The 20,761-nt window shown below is 35.0% G+C and overlaps 1 protein-coding gene across 1 annotated transcript; it reads right to left on the bottom strand.

Moving 5' to 3' along the window:
• Window positions 1-3,826: 3,826 nt before the first annotated feature.
• LOC139867488 (DENN domain and WD repeat-containing protein SCD1) lies at window positions 3,827-20,382 on the bottom strand. The gene is made up of 31 exons (XM_071855856.1): window positions 19,855-20,382; window positions 19,615-19,708; window positions 18,357-18,558; window positions 17,500-17,641; window positions 17,304-17,404; window positions 16,633-16,696; window positions 16,324-16,437; window positions 15,403-15,620; window positions 14,726-14,780; window positions 14,565-14,648; window positions 13,704-13,899; window positions 12,600-12,729; window positions 12,397-12,460; window positions 11,922-11,966; window positions 11,377-11,452; window positions 11,163-11,236; window positions 11,039-11,089; window positions 10,098-10,255; window positions 9,659-9,706; window positions 9,518-9,575; window positions 9,303-9,386; window positions 8,341-8,584; window positions 8,089-8,267; window positions 7,261-7,325; window positions 7,050-7,173; window positions 5,935-6,116; window positions 5,504-5,575; window positions 5,264-5,424; window positions 4,841-4,882; window positions 4,277-4,485; window positions 3,827-4,182 (listed from the first exon to the last, which is right to left on the bottom strand). Exons 1-31 carry the CDS (start codon window positions 20,062-20,064, stop codon window positions 4,087-4,089), a joined length of 3,642 nt encoding a protein of 1,213 aa, XP_071711957.1. The 5' UTR covers window positions 20,065-20,382; the 3' UTR covers window positions 3,827-4,086.
• Between the last annotated feature and the right edge of the window lie 379 nt (window positions 20,383-20,761).

Here is a 20,761-nt window from a genome sequence, read left to right as displayed (position 1 = left end):
ATTTTTTTTTTTCGAAAAGCAACAAGAATTTATATTAAACACGAAGGCTGAATGGGAGCCTAGCCCATGTGCAGGTACATCACAGGAACAATATAGCAGGCCCTAAAGCCGCAACCAACGATGATCAGTTGCAGAGAAAGCAACCCACAGACACAAATTCAGAATACTACTTAACATAAATTACATGAAATATGAACTCGGATTATGTAACCATGTCAACCAATCAATCTTCACTTTCTTTATTCGTGACGAAATCCATTCGTAAGACTTGAGTTGGATTTCCATCAATGCCATCGATCCATTCCAACATTTATTTGAGAACACCTTTTGATTCCGATTATTCCACACTAGGTATGCACACACCCATTCCGTTGCTTGCCATATTCGCGAACCCACGGAGGACATTGTTCGAGCGTTCTTGCCTCTAAAAGCTTCACTAATGCTTAGATTTATTACCGGCCCTAACCCCCACCACCTATAAACCCTTTCCCATATATCGAACGTGTGTTTGCAAAAGATTAAGGAGTGGTCGATTGTTTTCACATCGTCATCACACATGGGACACCTCACGGAGTCATGGTCAACTCTTCTTTTGTCAAGATCAACACGAGTTGCAATGCGTCTCCTCAAAACCTTCCAAATAAAAACTTCCACTTTGCCCGAGACTAAGTTGTTCTTGAGCGTTTCTTGTCTAGTTCTATTGTCCATGAGTAGCTTTTCGTCAATGAGCTTCGACAATTTTTTCGTAGTAAATACACCATCGGTTGCAAGCGTCCAGTACCAAACATCATTGTTCCTGTCATGTTTCACATAATTGTCAATTAAATTAGATAATTCCTGTAATTCGCCAATTGCCCGCCCAAGCAGGTCTCGGCTCCAACACCATGTAGCAATCCACGAACTGTTTTCCCATCTGATCCTGTCTCTAACTGCTGCACCGCTGTCCGTTTCCAGGTGAAATAATCTCTTGAATTTATCCTTTAATGCATCCGCACTCAGCCAAGGTTCGGTCCAAAATTTAGTGGAGCAGCCATCTCCAATTTGTTTCAGCACGGAGTTGTTAAAGCTTACTCCAATCTTCTCAATATCGATCCCTGCACGCAGAATATTACACCAAGTGCTACCCTTTCCCTTTGGCTTGTTAGGGCCGTGAGGTAAGAGCAACATGTTAGACCCGTAGATACTTTTCAAGACTTTGACCCAAAGTGATTTTGACTCGATTTTTACTCTCCAGAACCATTTCCCTAAAAGTGCTAAATTTTTTCCCCGAAGTGAACCAATGTTTAGACCTCCTTCGCTATAAGGCAAAAGAGTATCTTCCCATTTGATCCATGGTATTTTTGAACACTCACCCGACCCACCCCAAAATAAATTCCGTCTAATGCACTCTAGATTTTTTAGGACACTCAACGGGGCACGAAATATGGAAAAATAATATAGCGGTAAGTTATTTAGGACCGATTTAACAAGCGTTAACCTTTCACCATAAGAAACCGTTCTTGCTTTCCAATCCGCAAGCCTCGACTTGAATTTATCTAACACGGGCTTCCAACTATCCACTCGATTCATATTTTGCCCAATAGGTAACCCTAGGTAAGTACATGGGAATTCACCAACTTTGCAATCAACTCGACGTGCCATTCGTTCTACCTCTTCCTTCACCACACCTATGCCAAAGATGAGACTTTTATGATAGTTGATTTTGAGACCCGACACCTTCTCGAAACAATTAAGTAGTTTCATTAAGTTACAGAAGTTTTGTCTACCCCAATCCCCTAAGAATATCGTGTCGTCCGCGTATTGTAAGTGTGAGATTACCACTTTATCCGCGTCAATTTCAACTCCTTTGAGAAGACCACTATTAATAGCTTTCTTAGTGATCAAATTCAGTCCTTCCACCGCTATGATAAATAGAAAGGGGGATAGTGGGTCTCCTTGCCGAACACCTCTCTCGAGATTGAATTCATGTGTTGGGGATCCGTTGACAAGAACGGAAACCGATGCAGACTTGAAACAAGCAAGCATCCATTTTCTCCACCTTTCTCCAAACCCCATTTTCCTCATTATTTCCAAGAGAAAGTCCCAACTTAAACTATCGAACGCCTTCTCGAAATCTACTTTGAACATGAGACTTTTTTTCTTTTTTTTCTTGAGATAATCGATTGATATATCTCCCTTTTATAAACGCGCTTTGCTCGTCGCCAATAAGGTTTGGAATAACTTTTCTAATTCTAATTGATAAGACTTTCGCGAGGATTTTGTAATAACTCCCAATTAAACTTATCGGACGGAAATCATTTAAACACAACGGATCTGATTTTTTTGGGACCAAGGTAATAAAGGAAGCATTACACCTTTTCGAGATTTCACACTTTTCCCAAAACCAGTTAAGAGCTTGTACAACATCTTGCTTAATCAAATCCCAATGCAGCTTAAAAACTTGAATTTAAAGTCATCGGGGCCAGGGGCTTTCGAATTACAAGATTCTTTGATTGCATCAAGCACCTCGCATTCTGTGAAGACACTTTCTAGAGCTTCAGCTTTCTCTAAAGTCAGCTGATTTGTGGGATGTATATTCAACTCACTCGAAATCCTCATTCTGTTGCTTGCAGTCGGTTTTTTAAAGAGCGCCTTGTAGTGGTTCTCAACCTCTTGTTTGATATCAATGGGGTCATCGTTCCAAATACCGTTTATAATTAGACCCCGTATGTTGCGCTTCGAGTACCTTCTACGCATTGAATAGAGTGGTTTCTCAAGTGATGGTTAGGAACTTAGGAATAGGATATCAATTAAAATAAGTTAGAATTAAACGAGAATATCATAAACCTTATTTGTGGTTTTGTATGTAAGTAGTACAAATGAGATGTATAGAATATTCTTACAATTATTAACACTAAAACATAATGATTCGTGGGTTCAAACTTAGGACCATTAGTGGTTTTGATCGTACTCTACAGCACGTTTCTAAATTACAACAACAAAAAAGTCAAATCTCACATATGTGGAGTGTGGGGAGGTAAGAAGTAGACAATTCTACCCATATCCTAGAATAAAAAGAAGTCATTTCTCCACCCGAGTGAAACACCCCAAAAGTATAGAAAATCATCCCTCTCAATGTTCTATGGATAGAAAAATTGCTTCCGAATGAACCTCCGGCCAATAAGTAGGTTGTAAAAAAGTAATAATAATAAAAATATGAGAAACCATGAAAATGGTAAAATCAAATTTTCATGGGTTTTAAACCTGCATGAATTTCAATTTAGGCTCTAAACGGCAGTCAAGTCGCCAATAAATCGACGATTATTGTTGACTCGATTAATAGAGCCATAAAGGTAAAAGGTAGAAGATTTTCTCTTTTCGGACTACCCGGGATGGCGAGTAATCCGACCTCATAATCTGATGTACGCAGCCCATCAGGATTACTCCCTGGTTATTTCCAACCATTCCCTGACCACCACTAAATATTCGTCTCAAACAGGATTCGAACCTGAGACCTCGTGCAATTCAAACCCTAGACATTTCTAAATTAATTTATATTATTAAATAACATTATTTGCCTTACAAAAATAAAAATAAATAAAAGAGCTTAAATATGAAATTATTTGGGTGGATTATCAAAATATAGTACTCCGTATTAATTAACAGTGTTTTAATAGTAGGATGCAGAACATCTTAAGATCATGTTTTACTTGGTCTTGGAGACTTGGCAACACCAAAAATGTGCCAAGATTACTTAACCTACAGATGACAGACATCATCAGTCAACAATACATAATTAGAAAGAGCCCAGATTAGTTTCAATAAATTCTCTTAATATGCTTAATACTAATCAGAAATCTACATGTTTGAAAATCAATATAATGTAAATATTGTTGTACAATATTACATACAGACATTGAGCAACAACAAAGAAGAAAGGGGAGAGTTACTTGGTTTCTCTCATCTATACACTAACAAACTATTGTGACCTATCATCAACCAATAATAATACAATGCGGACCTAAACTGCTTCTGTTACACGCAACAAAATTCACGAGTCTCTGACTGAATAATACTAATAATAATACACACAAAGAGAAAGATAATCTAAATATTGATCGTTGCGTCCCAAAGTCTGAGCAGACCATTGCGGCCACCACTGCATATCCTTTTTCGTTCAAGATCTGAAGCCACACATCTCACCTGAAAATCAAACATTTGATAAAAGCAAGTTAATAACTCATGATGCAAAACATCTGAAGCCACGTGTAGGGTTGTGAGACAAGAGACAACATACCATTGCAACTGTTTTTTGGGGAGTTCTGTAGAGCTGCCAGCTGGCGATCTTAGAAACGGTGCCAGAGAATCCACCGAGCCTTTCTTGAGGGCGGTGAAACAGAGACATTGTATTATCGGCAGCTCCTATTCCCAACCAGTTCTCCCCAGCATTGATTGATAGAACACCGCCACCATGTATTGTTACATTCTTTGAACTTTTCAACCCACCTGCAACACATTAAAAATAATATTAACTGCAACATAAGAACATCATGATTTGTACAAATGGTCATGGATGAAAATATCAGTTTCTTCAAGTTAGCTATAGTTGGTTAATTTTCACATGTATCTCAATGGCTCATTTTCTTATACCAACTCCTAACATGATCATGCAAATATAACTATTTTGAAATTAAATAATAGACGAACCATGATCTATTTTGAAATTAAATAATAGACGAACCATGATCTGTTTACCCAAACACACTAACCAATTGTCAAAACTTAAAAAAACATAACAATAATCAAAATCAGACTTCAGAAAATTATAATTATAATCATAACAATTGTTTGTTAGTCTTACCATCCTCATTCTCCCAAAACCTGACCAGACCATCACTTGAACCTGCAAATTTTATTGAAGGAAAAACGATTCATATTATGCTACGTGCGAATAAAAAATTATCATAAACTAATAATAACAAATAAACATGGCAATTTCAAAGTATTTACTTATGAAAGGGTCGATTCAGGTTATCTTTTATTCTAATAATAGGGCCGAAAATTAACCAAAATTTAGTTGGAATGAGTATAAACTACAACGTCCCAAATCACTAATTTTTAAAACGGACTTATTATGGTAATCATTTATCTAATCACAATAACACATTACTAATTTATACAAGAAGCTTGATACTCATGTTGCATATCCCACCCATTTGACCACATTATAAATTCACAACAAACAAAGAAATATTATAAGGTTAGAAAGAAAGCAATCACAAACCAGTAATCACTCCTTTATCCGACTTTGAGTACTCAACACATAGAACCGGGCCCGCATGGCAAGCCAATACAGCACCACATGTTCCTTGTGAAATGGACCACATTCTGGCAGTCCAGTCATCACTACCCGTGATTACAGTGTCCCCAACCATTCTTATCGACCTGCACAACCATAAACACATGAATCCAGTCACATCAATACTCAACGTCGCAAACAATCCTTTCTTATGTTTGAGCTCACCTGATCCATTTGGAGTGTCCTAAAAGCTTGTGCATTTGTCGACCAGACCGGATGTCCCATATATTTGCAACTCTGTTAATGGAAATCAACAAAAGTATTTATATAGAGACAACATATTCAGATACACTACTATACTATAGGTAATCTATAGTTAAATTTCTATCTAAGGATAGTAAAGGTTGCAGTTTTAACCCATTTACGCACAATTGAACCGATTTCAGTGGTGTTTTATACCCAACGGGTCAAATTTCCCAAAGTTTGTTTCTAATGCAGACAACCTACTAAATCATAGTTTTATTTATTGATTAATAAATTAATTTCAAAAAATACATGTATACTTGGAAAATGATCTGTTTTTGCCACAACCCATTTGATCCACCAACTAACCCGCCCGTCACATTAAGTGCAGTAAATAACATGAATTTACATACGCATCTCGTCCAGCAGCAGCCAGCACGCCAGTTGAGTCATCATATTCCATGCAAAGGACAGCACTGGAACAACGACCAACAGTGGCGACACATGTATCAGTTCTTACATCCCACATTTTTACTGTTCCATCGTATGATGCAGTCAGAACACGTTCACCAGATAGCATGCGAGCACAGCTAACCTACAATAGCATTCATGATGGATCTATTGAGGTTGAAATTAAAAAACAACAACAACAACAACAACAATACCCAATTCCACTAAAGTGGAGTATGGGGGAGGTTAGATGTAGACAGTCTTTCCTCTACCCTAGAGTAAAAGGGAAGTCATTCCTCCCCCCACGGTTACCTATCGGTCCGCGGGTAGAGGAAGTCGTCCCTCCCTATACTATAGGGCAGAGAGGCTGCTTCCCAAGGACCTCCGGCCAGAAGAACCATGAAATCCGTTAAGTGAAGTAACTAAAAAGCCAGTAAAGTAGATAAAAAAGAAACCTTAGCATGGAAAATGTAAAGATAAAAAACTTCCCTGATAAAGGAAATGTTTAATCGGAACTTTCAAGTGAAACTGAATTTTTGATTCATCCCCTGATTATGATTAGATTTATACTTTCTTTTTTCTTGTTATATATTAACTTTTTGATACATAATAAACTTCTCTTAACGTCCAGAATATGATTCTTTCCTATGTCAAGAAACATATCTTCTCATTATATTAAAATAAAATGCAGTTTGGATAAGTTTAAGTAAAGATCTAGGACTTATTTGGTGTCATTTGCATCTCCTGAACACGGATTCAACATATGAAAAAGTGAGGGGGGAAAATCTTCATATCCTCATGATACTCACACATTTATTTTAATTACATACTCTAAAAAAAGTATTAAGCAATTACATATTAATTCGGTCAATTTATCACCTTTCTCACAGTGTCAGATTTTAATCTAATTAACAATCATAAGTGTGGTCAATTTTTGACAAAGCACAAAATCACAAACACTATAACACTTTAACAAAAAAGATTAATTATCTTAAGCTGATTTATGTTACCTAAATCAAATGATGATGATGATGTAAATGACACATGATAAAGTATAAGTGAGAGTACAAAATATGACCTCAGCATCATGGCCCTTGAGCTCTTCTAAAAGTTGTGTTGTCTGCTTATCCCATACAAACACATAATGATCATCCGATCCTGATACAATTTTTCCACGATCAGAACTAATTGCCCTCACAGTCCTACATACCAAAGAATATGTAAAAGTTTAAAAAGCTTTTACACCCAATATAACCTCAATTGAGAAGCTTAATAAATCAAAGCATCACCTTGTATGTCCCTTTAGAGTTGCCCTAAGTTCATTACCACGTAGACTTGGATCCCAAATCTTGACCTGCAGTATATTCATTATGGGTCAAATATAATATTAGATTTAATAAAAAGTAGTTAGAACAATGCCATGCAACATACAAATTGAAGGTAGAAATTTCAATAGCTTTATCGCCAATGGCAATGTGTCAGACGGGTCAAACACACGCAGAAAATCTATGTTTCAGACGGGTCAAACACACGCAGAAAATCTATCTTTTGACGCCTAGTTAGTTGCATACATCCAGTTTTGCATAATTCAGGATTACTCGCGAGTACTCGGTTTTGGAAGCTTGGGTAGTACTCAGCAAGTACTCAGTCAAGCTCAGTCAAACTCGGATATCGGTCAAAACCCGAAAATCAGTCAAAATTGGTCAAAACTCGGCCAAAACCGGTCAAAGTCAAACTTAGTCAACATCTGAGTACTCCCCGAGTTGCCGAGTACTCCCTAAAAAGTCCCGAGCGACAGAGTACTCCCCAAATAACTATATACATCCTAAACTATTTACTCCAAAGCTTTAAATGATTATTGTAAATTGTAATATTATGGCGTTCGTAACCATAAATTACATAGATATTTATAGAAACTCAATAACAAAAAAACGGTGCTTGAAAGTTAAACAAATCCAAATATTTAAAGAAACTCAATAACAAAAAAAAGGTGCTTGAAAGTCGAACTAATCCAACCCATCCCAAAAGAAAACTTCTTTTGAACCATAACCAACCAGCCCATCTTGCCACCTCTAATACGTTATCTAAAGTTGTAAAACAAAATATCCATAACCTACCGTGCAGTCTGTACTTCCACTTATAAAGAAGCCCGCATCTTCACGATCACCTACTAGGTCCCAAACTTCTCTTTGTGTCACACAATGCAATGCAGTGACTGCACCATTATGGCCCCTAAGTGTTCGGATGCTAGATTGTACTTTAGGTTGCCCAGTAGTAACACCATTTTCACTTTTATCTATCTCATTAAAAAATGAATACAATTAGATCAAATTATTAAAAATAAAGATATAACTTGTTCGAAAAGACACCTTGATCAGACGTCCATTTACGGACGCGGGTCAATGAGCTGGCCCTTGAAGTAGTATCCCGGCTAAACATGCTTTGGACCCAACTCCTACCAGAAGCTTCAGCGGGTTGTTGATTGTCTACGGTTACGTCTTGAGGACGTGGGGACGGTAATGATAAAGAGATACTTTGGGATTTCATTGAATAAATACCCCAGTAGCCGACACATAGTTGTTGAATATGTGACATATATCCCCTAAGCTTTATCTAGTAAGCATAATACAAGATGAAAAGATTCAGCAAAATATTACTCCGTATTTTTTTAGATTTAAATTTCAGGAGCATCTAGCAAAAAGCAGTCACGAAATACTGCATGAAAACTATGAAGGTAAACTAACTAGGTGTGCTTCCATTTATGTGTGATTCACCCGTAATATGTAAACCAACTGGTGACAAAGTTTCATCCCTTTTAATTATGATTTTTCAACATTTCTTCGGTATTGTATTTGATATAGTACAACTTTTTTATAAGACCCGCAATTCTTCGGTATTGTATTGGGCATTTACTTCTTTTCAATATAAATAACAATCATTTTAAAGCAATCAATAAGCAGACTTAGCAATCACTTCTCATTTGTTTTAGAATAATAGCGACATACTTATATTAGGCTTGATTAGAGGCTCAGTACTAGCACCATAAAAACAGGTAATTCGTAATTTATACTTTATCTTAACATTGTGATTCGTGTTTAGGGGTATGATCTTCACATGTCAGATAATTGACGGATCACAGCCTAAAAAACCAAGGACATGGAGACATTGAAGAAGGTATACTAGAAGATCAAAATGAAGATCAATTTTTTTATTTTTTTTAAAAAGAAAAAGAATTGATTTTTCATACATGAAACAAATCACTAGATGAACTGGCATTAAAAACTAAACAATCCACCAATAATGAACGGGAATAAATCATTTAAAAACTTACTATATGACTGTAACCAATGTTGTTCTTCCCAGCGATTGTTTCGATTATATGCCAAGAATCTGTGTCAGGAAGACCTAACCCAGCCTTCATTAAATAAAGGACTAAATCAGTATAAACAATTTGAATTAAAGAATACAAAAATTGGAAAATAATAGAACGGATAAATGGGATAAACAGGAAGAAATAGCTTGTTGACATGAAGAGGTAAAATATACCATATGTGTGGCCAAGATGACTAACTGTGCAGTCACCAAAGCTGCATAGTTCGTTGACCTGACAAATAGTTAGGTAATTATAAGGTTAATCCAACAGATGCATTATTAAGAGGAAAACGATAACAACAAATAGCTACTTACTTGTTTGAATAGCATTCCATTAGATACTCAAAGTATACATCCCAGAAACTGCAAGCAGATATATAAGTATATAAAAACAGTTAAACAAGCAAACAGAGAGTTTTATTGGTGATAATAAATATTTTAAATGGTTAAAGCTAGTTGATTTTAAAGTTACTTATCATAACAGCACATGCTAAATGATACAATGGCACAATTCAATTATTGCATGATATCCCAATTTATTTTAGCAAACACGTTTCGTCAAATAGGTAGCATCAATCAACCAGTATTTTTGCTCTTATATTATATAAGGTTCAAATTGCATAAGCATGCACATATGAGATGCATTTTAATATGTTTGTATAAGAAAAACTACACGCGCGCGCGCGTCACTGTTAATTTTCATAAATACTAGTAGGTCTAAGCCAGTTGCACATCATTTTGAACAAAAACATACCGTAACTCTTCCCAGATAGCAAGGGAACGCAGATGTCGCTGAACATAGTCTGCAACATTGTTCCTGTCTTTTTTGTACATTTCAGCCGAAACTTCAAGGGCATCTCTAATAGTTGCTATATCATTCCGTGATGTAGCACGAGTGATTGCTGTTTTTAACTGTGTTACATATAACGAAATGTGATATTTTAATTAATAGTAAGGTTGTAAATTCAATGCATTAAAATATACAATTCTTTATGCAAAAAAACCCACACAATTCTATGTAAGTAGTTACATGGTTCACAAGTGAGCTTCAATTTCAGGATGAAGGTAGAGCACAATATCACACATAAAATAAAATGTAACATATAATATAATAAAATATTAAAACAATAGTGTTAAAAACAAAGAAAAGAAAGTGATGCCCAAACACAAAAACAAGATATGGTAGATGTAGTGAATGAAAACTACAAAAAGGATATGCTGTATGAATTAAACATATCTAGAGAAGTATATCTAAAATTCAAAACAAGATGTAAATTTAACAATGTTAAAACTTTTCAGCATATATAAATAAAAATAAGAATACTAAATAAGGTGAAGAGAGTCGAAAGACATATTGACTTATATGTCTCTAACCCACAAGAATTCAGATGGATATTATTTTTTCGGTTGTAAATTTTCTTCCATTTTGCGGGGATAGGAAAAATTAAGTGATCTCAATCACCAACTATTTGTAGTCAACAAGTAAGGGATAAGGTAAATTCCATATCCTGCATGCCCTACCCCACTCATGCAATAACTATACCCCAAAATCAATTTAAGAGGAGACATTTAAAGATGCATGATAACATAGTGCCACATCCATCAAAAAAGTAAAAACATATTAATACTATCGACTCTGACAAAATATGTCATACGAATTGTTTCTAAACGAAGTAACATAGAACATATACATACCAGTTCTTTCACCGCAATGAACTGCTCTTCGGTCAAATGACCTTTCCAACCCTGAAACAACAAAAAATATGTAACCTCCAAGCCAGTAACGAGAACTAATTTCAATAGACTAAAAAATGCTTACTGAGTGAATATGTTCTCTTATACATTCAACAAAGCCGCTACCACCAATCCCCTCCGCATCAATCTCTATTAAAGCTGCAATACAAGTGTAAAATCCAAAACAAATTACTTAGCATCTTGTCTTACACATACATAGATACATATACACATATATTGTATATATATAACTTGTTTTATAAATTAGATACAAATACAATTCTTGCTCAACATTATACCAAGTATTGTTCCATATTCAAAAGATGAAAGAGGATCATCTGTGGCTCCCAATTTCAAAAGACGTAGCCACAGACCCTGCTCAGCCATACAAGAAAAACCATGCATTGATTATCAGTACGAGAATATAAAACAAAAATAAGAATATAAAAGTTGTTAATTTCCAGAAGTACATAAAACAAGTCAGAATAAAAAATAAAAAAACAAAAACAGAAACTGTGTAGCATATATAATTGTGTGAGAGAAAGAGATCATAATAAAAGGAAACAGATAGAGAAGAAAAACGAAGCAAACAGCGATGCCCAAGTGCATATGAGATGCAGACGTTCATCCATATACATGCATGCATAGTTGGCGTCCGTGCATGAACGGTATACTAATTCACAACCATACATAATGTGTGTGCATTTATGAGAGGAGTAACATAAGAAGGAATCCAAATATAAAAGTTTGGAGGGTGCCAAGAAAATGAAATTTCTTCAATATCTCAACTTGACTATCCCAGAAGGGAAAAACTATTAAAACTATTAACAGAAAGTTTCATCACCTGGAGCTTCACTTTTATATCCAAGACCATACGCTCCCGTTCAGCCTGTAAGTTACACATGTTTAAATTGAATCACAAAACCAATCACTAGACATAATATGTTAAATGGATAGACATGGGATTAGGTGGCACATTGGGTGGATCGGGCGCTTTGGGTATTGGCTCAAATGGGAAGAGGGTTTAGGGCTTAGCTAAAGCAATTGCTCTCCAACCTTGTAAATATTTTTTCATTGGACATTAATATGTTAAATATAACTACTGATACTTATATAATTTGTTGCATAAAACATTATAAAAAGTTGTTAACAATAAAAATATAATTTGGGCAACTTTCGAACCATTTGACCTGTTTATTAATTTTACTTATTTTTATTTGTCGCATTGAACCCTTGGAAATTGAACATATCCCAAATCTACTCATTTATAAGTAAATGAGTTACAATGGCCACCTCTACTAAGGATCAGTAGAACTTACAGCCCTCTCTCTGGGACTTAGACTTCCTCCTTTGGAGTCTCCATTGTACATTGAAGGTGAACCGCTATAAAATAAAACAAAATATAATAAGTTAGCAACCGATTTCCCTAAAAAGTAGCTTGACACATGTTTCTCACTTAAGTACAGAATACTCACTTTGGGAAAGGAAAAAAAAAAAAAAAAAAAGACTACAGACTACTCACTTAGAGGTATGCTTTACAGTGTATTCAAGAGCTCCACTAGCTGCCGCTAATATCTGCTTCCTTTTCTCCTCCTGCTCTTCTGATCTATAGTTGGCAGGGAACCGGTCATAAGTGTATCTGGCACCAGACCCTGACTCACAAAAGCAAATCCTATCAGCAATAGCATAGCTATAAAAATAAAACCAAAATGTGTGATTCTATTTAGTAATAGTAAACCGTGATTTATAGTGAAATGTAGATGGGTGGGTCGGGTGACTTGTTAAGTAGTTCCTAGCGTGTTTGCGTAAAGGTCACAACTGTTCACACTCATTTTCTGTCTATTTTTAATTTTCTTATAAGTAACTAATTATAACTAATTTGTTAAATGTGCCAATGTGATTAAAATAACTACATCGTTACAGAAATGTTTTTTGAACTTAACGCATAAGATTACACTTTTTGGCAATTTTGCCCTGTTGACCTTTTTGGCTTTTTACCGAACCCAAATCAACCCATTATAAGTGAATGGGTCTAACCTGTCACCTTGTACAAAGCCTGCCCTTGAGATGATGAAATGATGAATATGATAGATTAAGAGTTAAATATACTATCTAATAGTAACAACTCGTAACGTCAGAGCATTAACCCAAAAAATGCCTACCTCGTTATCTAACAAATTATTCTAAACATTTGTTTTTTTAAAGCTCATTTTCGGTTTCTAACTCTTGATCTGTCATAAACTTGTATTCTTCCAAGAGCTGTATGTTACTATTACTTTTCATCCATTATATAATTTCCAAGTTATATTCCAAGTCGTATCTTTGAGTTTTCAAATACACATAGGTTTTGTGAAACTAACTTGAGTCTGTTGTTCACAATCACAGATGGACAAGAATGTTATGATTTGACTCAATATCGTATTGCTAACATGTTTGACTCTCAATCCAATTAAAATATTATCATTGATAATGATGTTTAGCATGGTTTTGGTCGTTATATCTAGGTTTCCATAACACTGGCTTGGTTTTGTCTGACTAAAGAATATTATGTTACACAAGTGGTACACTAGTACTTATGAACCAAGATAGATCTATACTGTAGAGCTAATCAACAGATGAGATGTACCTGATATTCCGACACCAGGGTCTGATATACTAATAATCTCAGGCTCCGTTGAAACGGAGGGCAAAATAGATAGCGGATCTTGACCTCGTCCAATTGCATCTTGTAACTTATCAAGAAGGTTATTACCATTTTCACTAGAGCCCAATCCTCTTTCTAAGTAGTCCAAAAATCCTTGAGACTCTAGAAACTGAGTTACCTATGGACCAATACAAAAAACAAACAAATTTGAAGTTTGAGACTTAAAGGATCCTGCAGCCAATCATATGAATTTAAGGTAGCAAATTGGGTGGATCAAGATGGGTTACTTAGTTGCATCACGTCACTGGATCAGTACACTTTTTGTCAAGTATTATATTAGTTAAAAGTAATTAGAGTGTCAAATACGAATAAAAGCTACATATATTACTTCATTTAAAATATAGAAATACTATAGTTACAAAAATATAAAACTAACATGGGGTGATTGATTAACCAATCAAATTAAATTCATTTTTCTCTTTCATACCCTTCTCTCCTAATGTGACTGATCCAAGTCATTTTGTATGTGTTTTCTTGTAAAAAAATTTTACGGGTAGCATATTTCTTTAATATACACAAAAGGCAACTTTTGACCCATAGCAATTTGAAGCTAATTTTGTTTTTATTGAGCCGTTTGACAAGTTAGACATAAAACAAGCTCTGAAAACTACTTATAAGTAAATGCTTTGATATTACAGTTTTAAAATCAAAAGGGATGTGTCAATAAATAAATAAGATAAACACTTTGTAAATCTAAAACATGATCACTTATATAATCAATTAATCATACTGAATGTCTGGCAGTTCATACTGTAACTTAAACGATCATATTCAAGCCACTACCATTTCATCTGCTGGCTGTTGAGTTGCCCGGGAGCGCTTCTTCAGAAATGCTTGACTGTTGAACACTTGATTTGAAGTATTTTCCTAAAAAATATGACAATCATATCAGATGAATTCACATATATTGAATAAAATTAAAGACTATTGAATAAGTTCCTTACAATAAAATTGCGGTAGCCTCCCAAAATTGAAGCAAAAAACTTGAGAAAAATTATCCTGCAACATAGGGGTTAAGCTGAAGTGGATCAGTATCCATTACACAAATACAGTTCTTATCTTTAATCACACCACACATTCATTAGCTGGACAGATAATCATTAAACTAGCCCAAGTCGGATTTTTGAGCAAAAAAATAGTTAATCTTGCAACCTTTAACGGTATATCTTTTTTACTAGTTAAAAAAGCATGGCAGCATTAAATGGTCAAATTAGAAAACAATATCTACTGCAAAACATGGCTATTCAGAACTATAAAAGGCAGTCTAGATCATATTAAAGAACGAAGAGCTTGGTTTGAAAAGGCAATAAGAAATCTGATGCGCTATTCGCTAAGGCAAGAGCCTTACGTAAATTAATTAAAAAGCCAAGTTCAATCCAGATTCATATTCTTCAATTAATACTTGGCATGAAAAGGTCAGAGTCATAAATTAGGTCATAATCTAACTTCAGTTTAGCTTCATAAAGGCGTTTTAGAGTCATAAACGCTTAGAAATTTGGAGCTGTTGTGTTGTTAGAGGCTTATAGTCGTTGTATACTTTCTGCTAAGGTATGGTTAGTAAGGGAACATAGGATTATGGACTCAATATTGCATAATGGGCTACAATAAAATAATGTATTACCTGAGTTGAAGATCATTATCTGGTGACCAAGCCTTGCTATTAAATCTTGCATATTGTTCATGTGACTCAAGATCAACCTTCATTGAGTCTATCCAAACAACATTTGGATGCAATAATTTCAGAAGCTCGTTACGTAATGAACTCATTTCTGGCTCTGGTAGACGAGGAATGTCCTCAGACGTTGTGATGCAATTGTGTTCAAGATCCACAACCACAACCTACAAATAATATAGTTAGCATACATTCAGTGTTCAATTATCAAATGAAATAAGTAACTCGATACTATCATAGATATTTAAAATTTACCGTACCTATTTTTCATTCAACAGTAAATGAAGATGAAAAACCAAATAACCAAATACTATTTAATCAATTTCAAATTTGGATTTTAAACACCAACCGAAGTCCGACTTAGATCCTGAATAATTTCAAGGGAATATATATCCAATGTGTACGCATATTATAGCCTATAACAATGTTAATAAGAAGCCCTTGATTCCATAACAGAGACAAGCTAAATGAGATTAAATCCTTACAGTTATTCATTTATGACTATGTGGCTCTTGTGCAAGAATAGATGTATCACGTATAGTTAAGTTAATATAGAGCCAGTATTACATAATAACATACTTTTAGAACGGATATTTGCAAGGAAATCGTCCTACTGTTTTCAAGTGCCACTGTTGCAATAATTGACACAACAAGAACTTGCCGGGCTTTGTTACTCTTGTTTGATGTTAAATTTTTTAAACTTGAAAGATTTTTCATCCTAAGTTACAACTCAGTGAAATAAGTTAGTGAGTACTACAAATACAATCCTCGAAAAAGGCACACAGTTCTATTGAGTCACTATGCAAGCAATAAGAAATGAATATAAGTGTTAAGGATATCCAATAGGAAAGGCAAGTTTAGAACACTTACACCATCCATCGATAGACCAGTAGTATCAACACCTGAATGAAGTCCCATCATATATGGTGTAGGAGCATCAATATAGTCCACTCCACTGAAAAATAGCAACGGAATGTAGACATGCTTCAGCACACAAACAAACCATCATCAGATAGCAATACAATGAAAGATCACATAAGTGTCCTGATAATTAAGCAAATATTCTTTTTTTAGTTATTAAAATATGACTTTGTTACCGTATACAACACAATTAGACTAGTGCAGAAGCTAAGAAACACTAAATTAAAATTCAGTTCACTGCATTGTAAAAAAAATTACCTGCCACCGGAATGGATAAATTAGATGACATATAGCTTCGGACGCAAGTGTTAGTAGAGAGTATCTGCATAAAACATGTCAAAGAAGAATCAACGCATGCATTCGATATCATAAAGCAACCAATCATTTAACATTTCATTAGATCATGGTGAATGATTTGTTTTACGCGGTTCGGATGACCAAACCAGCTGTTTAGACAGATGACATCATAGATGTATAAAAATTAAAAAAACTAGTTTAAAAGGTAAGTTTGTTGAAAAGGTATCAGGAGACACTTGTGTCAAACACCATGTGTTTGCATTTTAATTTTTTGTTTCGATAACTTCTTAGCCAAGCAATAAATAAAAATTCCAAAATTTATAACTGTGTTTCCTCTAATAATGTTGGTAAGATGTTTCAGTTAACTATATATATTTTTAATGCTAAAAACAATTATTATAGACTCAAAATTAGATCGGGTGAACCATAATAACTATTATTGGTTTGGACAGTTCAGCATCTAGGGTGGTTCATTTTGTATTAATGTCAACCAAGACTGTTGGCTTGGAAAAAATTTGAGGCATAGCTAAACTGAGCCTTATACATCCCTCAACTTTAATCTTAAAGACAAAATAATTGACACAAGAATGACTCAGAACTTTAAATAATGTGCCATAAGTGGAAAGGTATACTTGTTCGATCGAAGCAAAACCCTCCTCTCGATCAACACGGCTGTGAACAGCTTAATGAAATTGTCAACATCCAGGCACTGCACCAGTGGTTGAAAAGATATCTGCTCAAGTAAACAGGTAACAATAATTATGAAGCGGAACAGCCAATGTTCAGCAAGTAGCTATATGTTATGTCTCGAAAACTTCAAGCACCTACATCTGCATGAGGAAGCCCATTTTTTGGTGGAAGGTCAACCGAAAGTAAGCTATTCTCAACAGCAAAGAGAACACGTTCTTTTCCGGGAGTAGGCAGAGGTACATTGGACACAGTATAGGCGATAACATCCCATAGTGGCTTGCTGTAATGGTTTGAGAGCTTAACAAATTATATAAAATAATTGAATAGCATGCGCATTAGCATGTCGTAACAGTATAAACCCTAAGACTTAATTACCAAGATCTACAAAGAGTCAAAGATAATGATAATAATAATAATTATGTAGAAAATATTAAGAATTTAAAATTTTACGATATTGATAAGATATATAAATAATAAGATGTAACAACTTCCATAAATTTACCTATGGATGGGTTTAGTTTATGTATTATCATCTGTAACATGTCAAATGGAGAAGAAACAGGACACACAGTTCAAACGGGTCAGAAGGTTCGGAAGTCTCCCACAGTGTATGTATAAAACCTCCTAAATAATTGTAATTTGTAATGATATTCAAAAACATTTATGTAAATTCGATTATTCGACAAGAAGTGTTTCAACTCAACCCAAAACAATCGGCACAGTTTGATTGGTACCGATTCCACCCGATTTTCCACTTAGAAAGATAGTAGTCCGTGGGAAGTCATATTGGCTATGCGCCTATGCCTCATCAGTATCTAATAACGGTGAGTATGTGCATGCATTTGTTTGAAAATATATAAGGAACCCATAAAAACTGATAGATGAGTTAAAAGACGTGACCATATTCGAATATCTTAACCACATACAGTAGCAATTCTTTAATCAATATATAAAATAAATTAAAATATGTGCCGAAGTATATAAAAAACTCTTACCTACTACCATTGGCTGAAAAGCAAAGAAGATATATCTCCTCTAGTACTTCCCGAAGGATGTGGAAACTGGGAGCTCGTGAAACCAAACAAATACATTTGTCAGCAAAAGAATTTGCAGGAATGTGATAAGCTTCAGCAATATCATCACAAACAGGATCGCGAAAAGCAATGCAACTGACATAAATTTTAGAGCCATCACCCTCTACAAATATCATAACATAACTGATGATTAGAAAATGCTTCTTACATAACCAAATCAATATTTCAGATACAACAATCATGCCATGTAAATGAGACCATAGAAAAGGCGAAATATCATTCATTATTTGTGTGATAAAACATCAGAAACGCAGTAGAAAGACCTACTGCATGTGTATCTCACAAGAGACAGCATATCATGCATTTTCATGACTACAGCATATTATGCAGATTTTGGCATTAAAAGATCGCAACAAGTGATAATTTCAGTTACATATGTAGGATACAAGCTAACATTGTGATGCCAAATGAAGCTTTTTTAGACCCTAAACTTGGGGGGGGAAAATAATGCCAAGTACAAACAACCACCCAATTATGTATCTAGATCGGTTACAGTGGGTTTTTTGAGATAATAAGTTTTCTCACTTTTCTGTTAATTTTATGACTACGCCTGGTTTGCATCTAACAATTTCCAAGAGTATGGCTTTTGAAGGCAAGAGTGTGTATAGACAAAATGACAGCATAAAAAGGGAAAAACTTGTGTAATGAAATCATCAAGCAATGTACATTTTAGAACTACTTGCATATATCCATCATTCTCAACGAAATATGCAGTACTCTTTAGTACCATGTTACAATTCACAGTATACCGACTCCTATTTCTTCTTTATATCAATCTCTATTTCACTATTTGTAAAATACATTTAATATCTCTATGTCAACTGTGTTACCCACGTAAGCTTAAAACTATATCTCACTAGCCATCATCAATGTAATACCTCTTTTTCCACAACATAAGATTCTATTGCTAGCCTATGAGATATATTTTCGAACTTAAAACGCTTTATCCATCTCCTTGCACACACACACAAAAAGGTCTAGTAGTGATTCCTAATTACTACTTATTGAGCTGCTATTGTTTCTTACTAAATACAGAATCCACTACATACTACTTCGGAAAATGGTAATTTGGTAAGTAAGTAAACACATACATACAGTTATCATCAAATATCAAATAAATAAATAAATAATAACAAATAGGAAAGCCGAGCAGCGATACCAGTTAAAACGATAGGATAAGCTCGAGGAAACGATAAAGGGTTGGTAGGATCAAAGCCAGTTGTATAGAACTCCACACCAGCCGGTAGAACACACTGTTTGTAATTTGTAATCATAATAATTACACAATTTAAATATCAGTATATATAAGCATATATAAAATATCACCTCCATCAGTCACTAGATTAGGTATATTAAATTATTAATATGATGAAATGAAACGATTGAACAGAATGCTTACAGTGGGAAGCTGTGGAGGTGGAGGAGGGTAAGAAGTATGAGTAATCGGAGGATATTGATCAAGTAAAGAAGCTAAATAAAATTCATTATGTCCATGAAACCCTTTTTCACCATCTAATGTTCTAATTTCAGCTCCAATTCCACACACTACAAAATACTCAAACAATTGTTGCTTTTGCTGTTCATCTTCTTCATTACTATTATTACTCATTCTCCTGATCTCTTTAATTTACTCCGTCAGTACACCTGTTGATTAATTAACTAACAAATTAGGTCAAAATTCATACTGAATCGTCGAATTTTGACTTTAGAGCGAGTAGAAGAGAACGGAAAGGAGTGTGGAATGTGGTGGATCTGGATGTCGGATCTGAATGTCGGTGATGGATTGTTTTAGATTTGGATGGCGTGGAAGTAGTTTTTTCCCGGCGGTGGTTAGAGGAGAGTGACGACGGAAGAGGACGGGGGATGGAGGGGACGGGAACGGTGGACGGAGGAAAAGGTTTGTTTGTGGGAGGGCTTTTATGAAAATCTGATTAGAGATCTACAAAAGAAGGTGTCGTTTGTTTTTTTTGTGTTGAAACCTTATATTGTCTTATGTCGCGGGCCGGCAGACGTTTTAGTTTAAGACGGTTTGTTTTTTCGAAGACATAAGATAAAATAAGATCTTCAAATATCTTTCAAATAGAAGCTATAGAGTATAGCTTCTCCTTTTTGAAGACATTTCTTTTATTAGAGCAGTATGTTATTTATCTCTTTCTCCTCTTATCCTTCCCTCCATCTATCCACTTACTGCGATGATGCCCACCTGGACAGCAACACCTTCGTCACCACGACTCCGGCAGCACCACCTCCTGCCCCACTATATTGGTGTATTTCTCTTGTTTTAAGGTTACTTTTGGGTTTGTTTC

Source organism: Rutidosis leptorrhynchoides, chromosome 9 (genome assembly GCF_046630445.1).
Source record: "Rutidosis leptorrhynchoides isolate AG116_Rl617_1_P2 chromosome 9, CSIRO_AGI_Rlap_v1, whole genome shotgun sequence".
Lineage (NCBI taxonomy): Eukaryota > Viridiplantae > Streptophyta > Magnoliopsida > Asterales > Asteraceae > Rutidosis > Rutidosis leptorrhynchoides.
The sequence above is the reverse complement of the archived record's forward strand: the minus strand, read 5'-3'. Positions and strand labels throughout refer to the sequence as shown.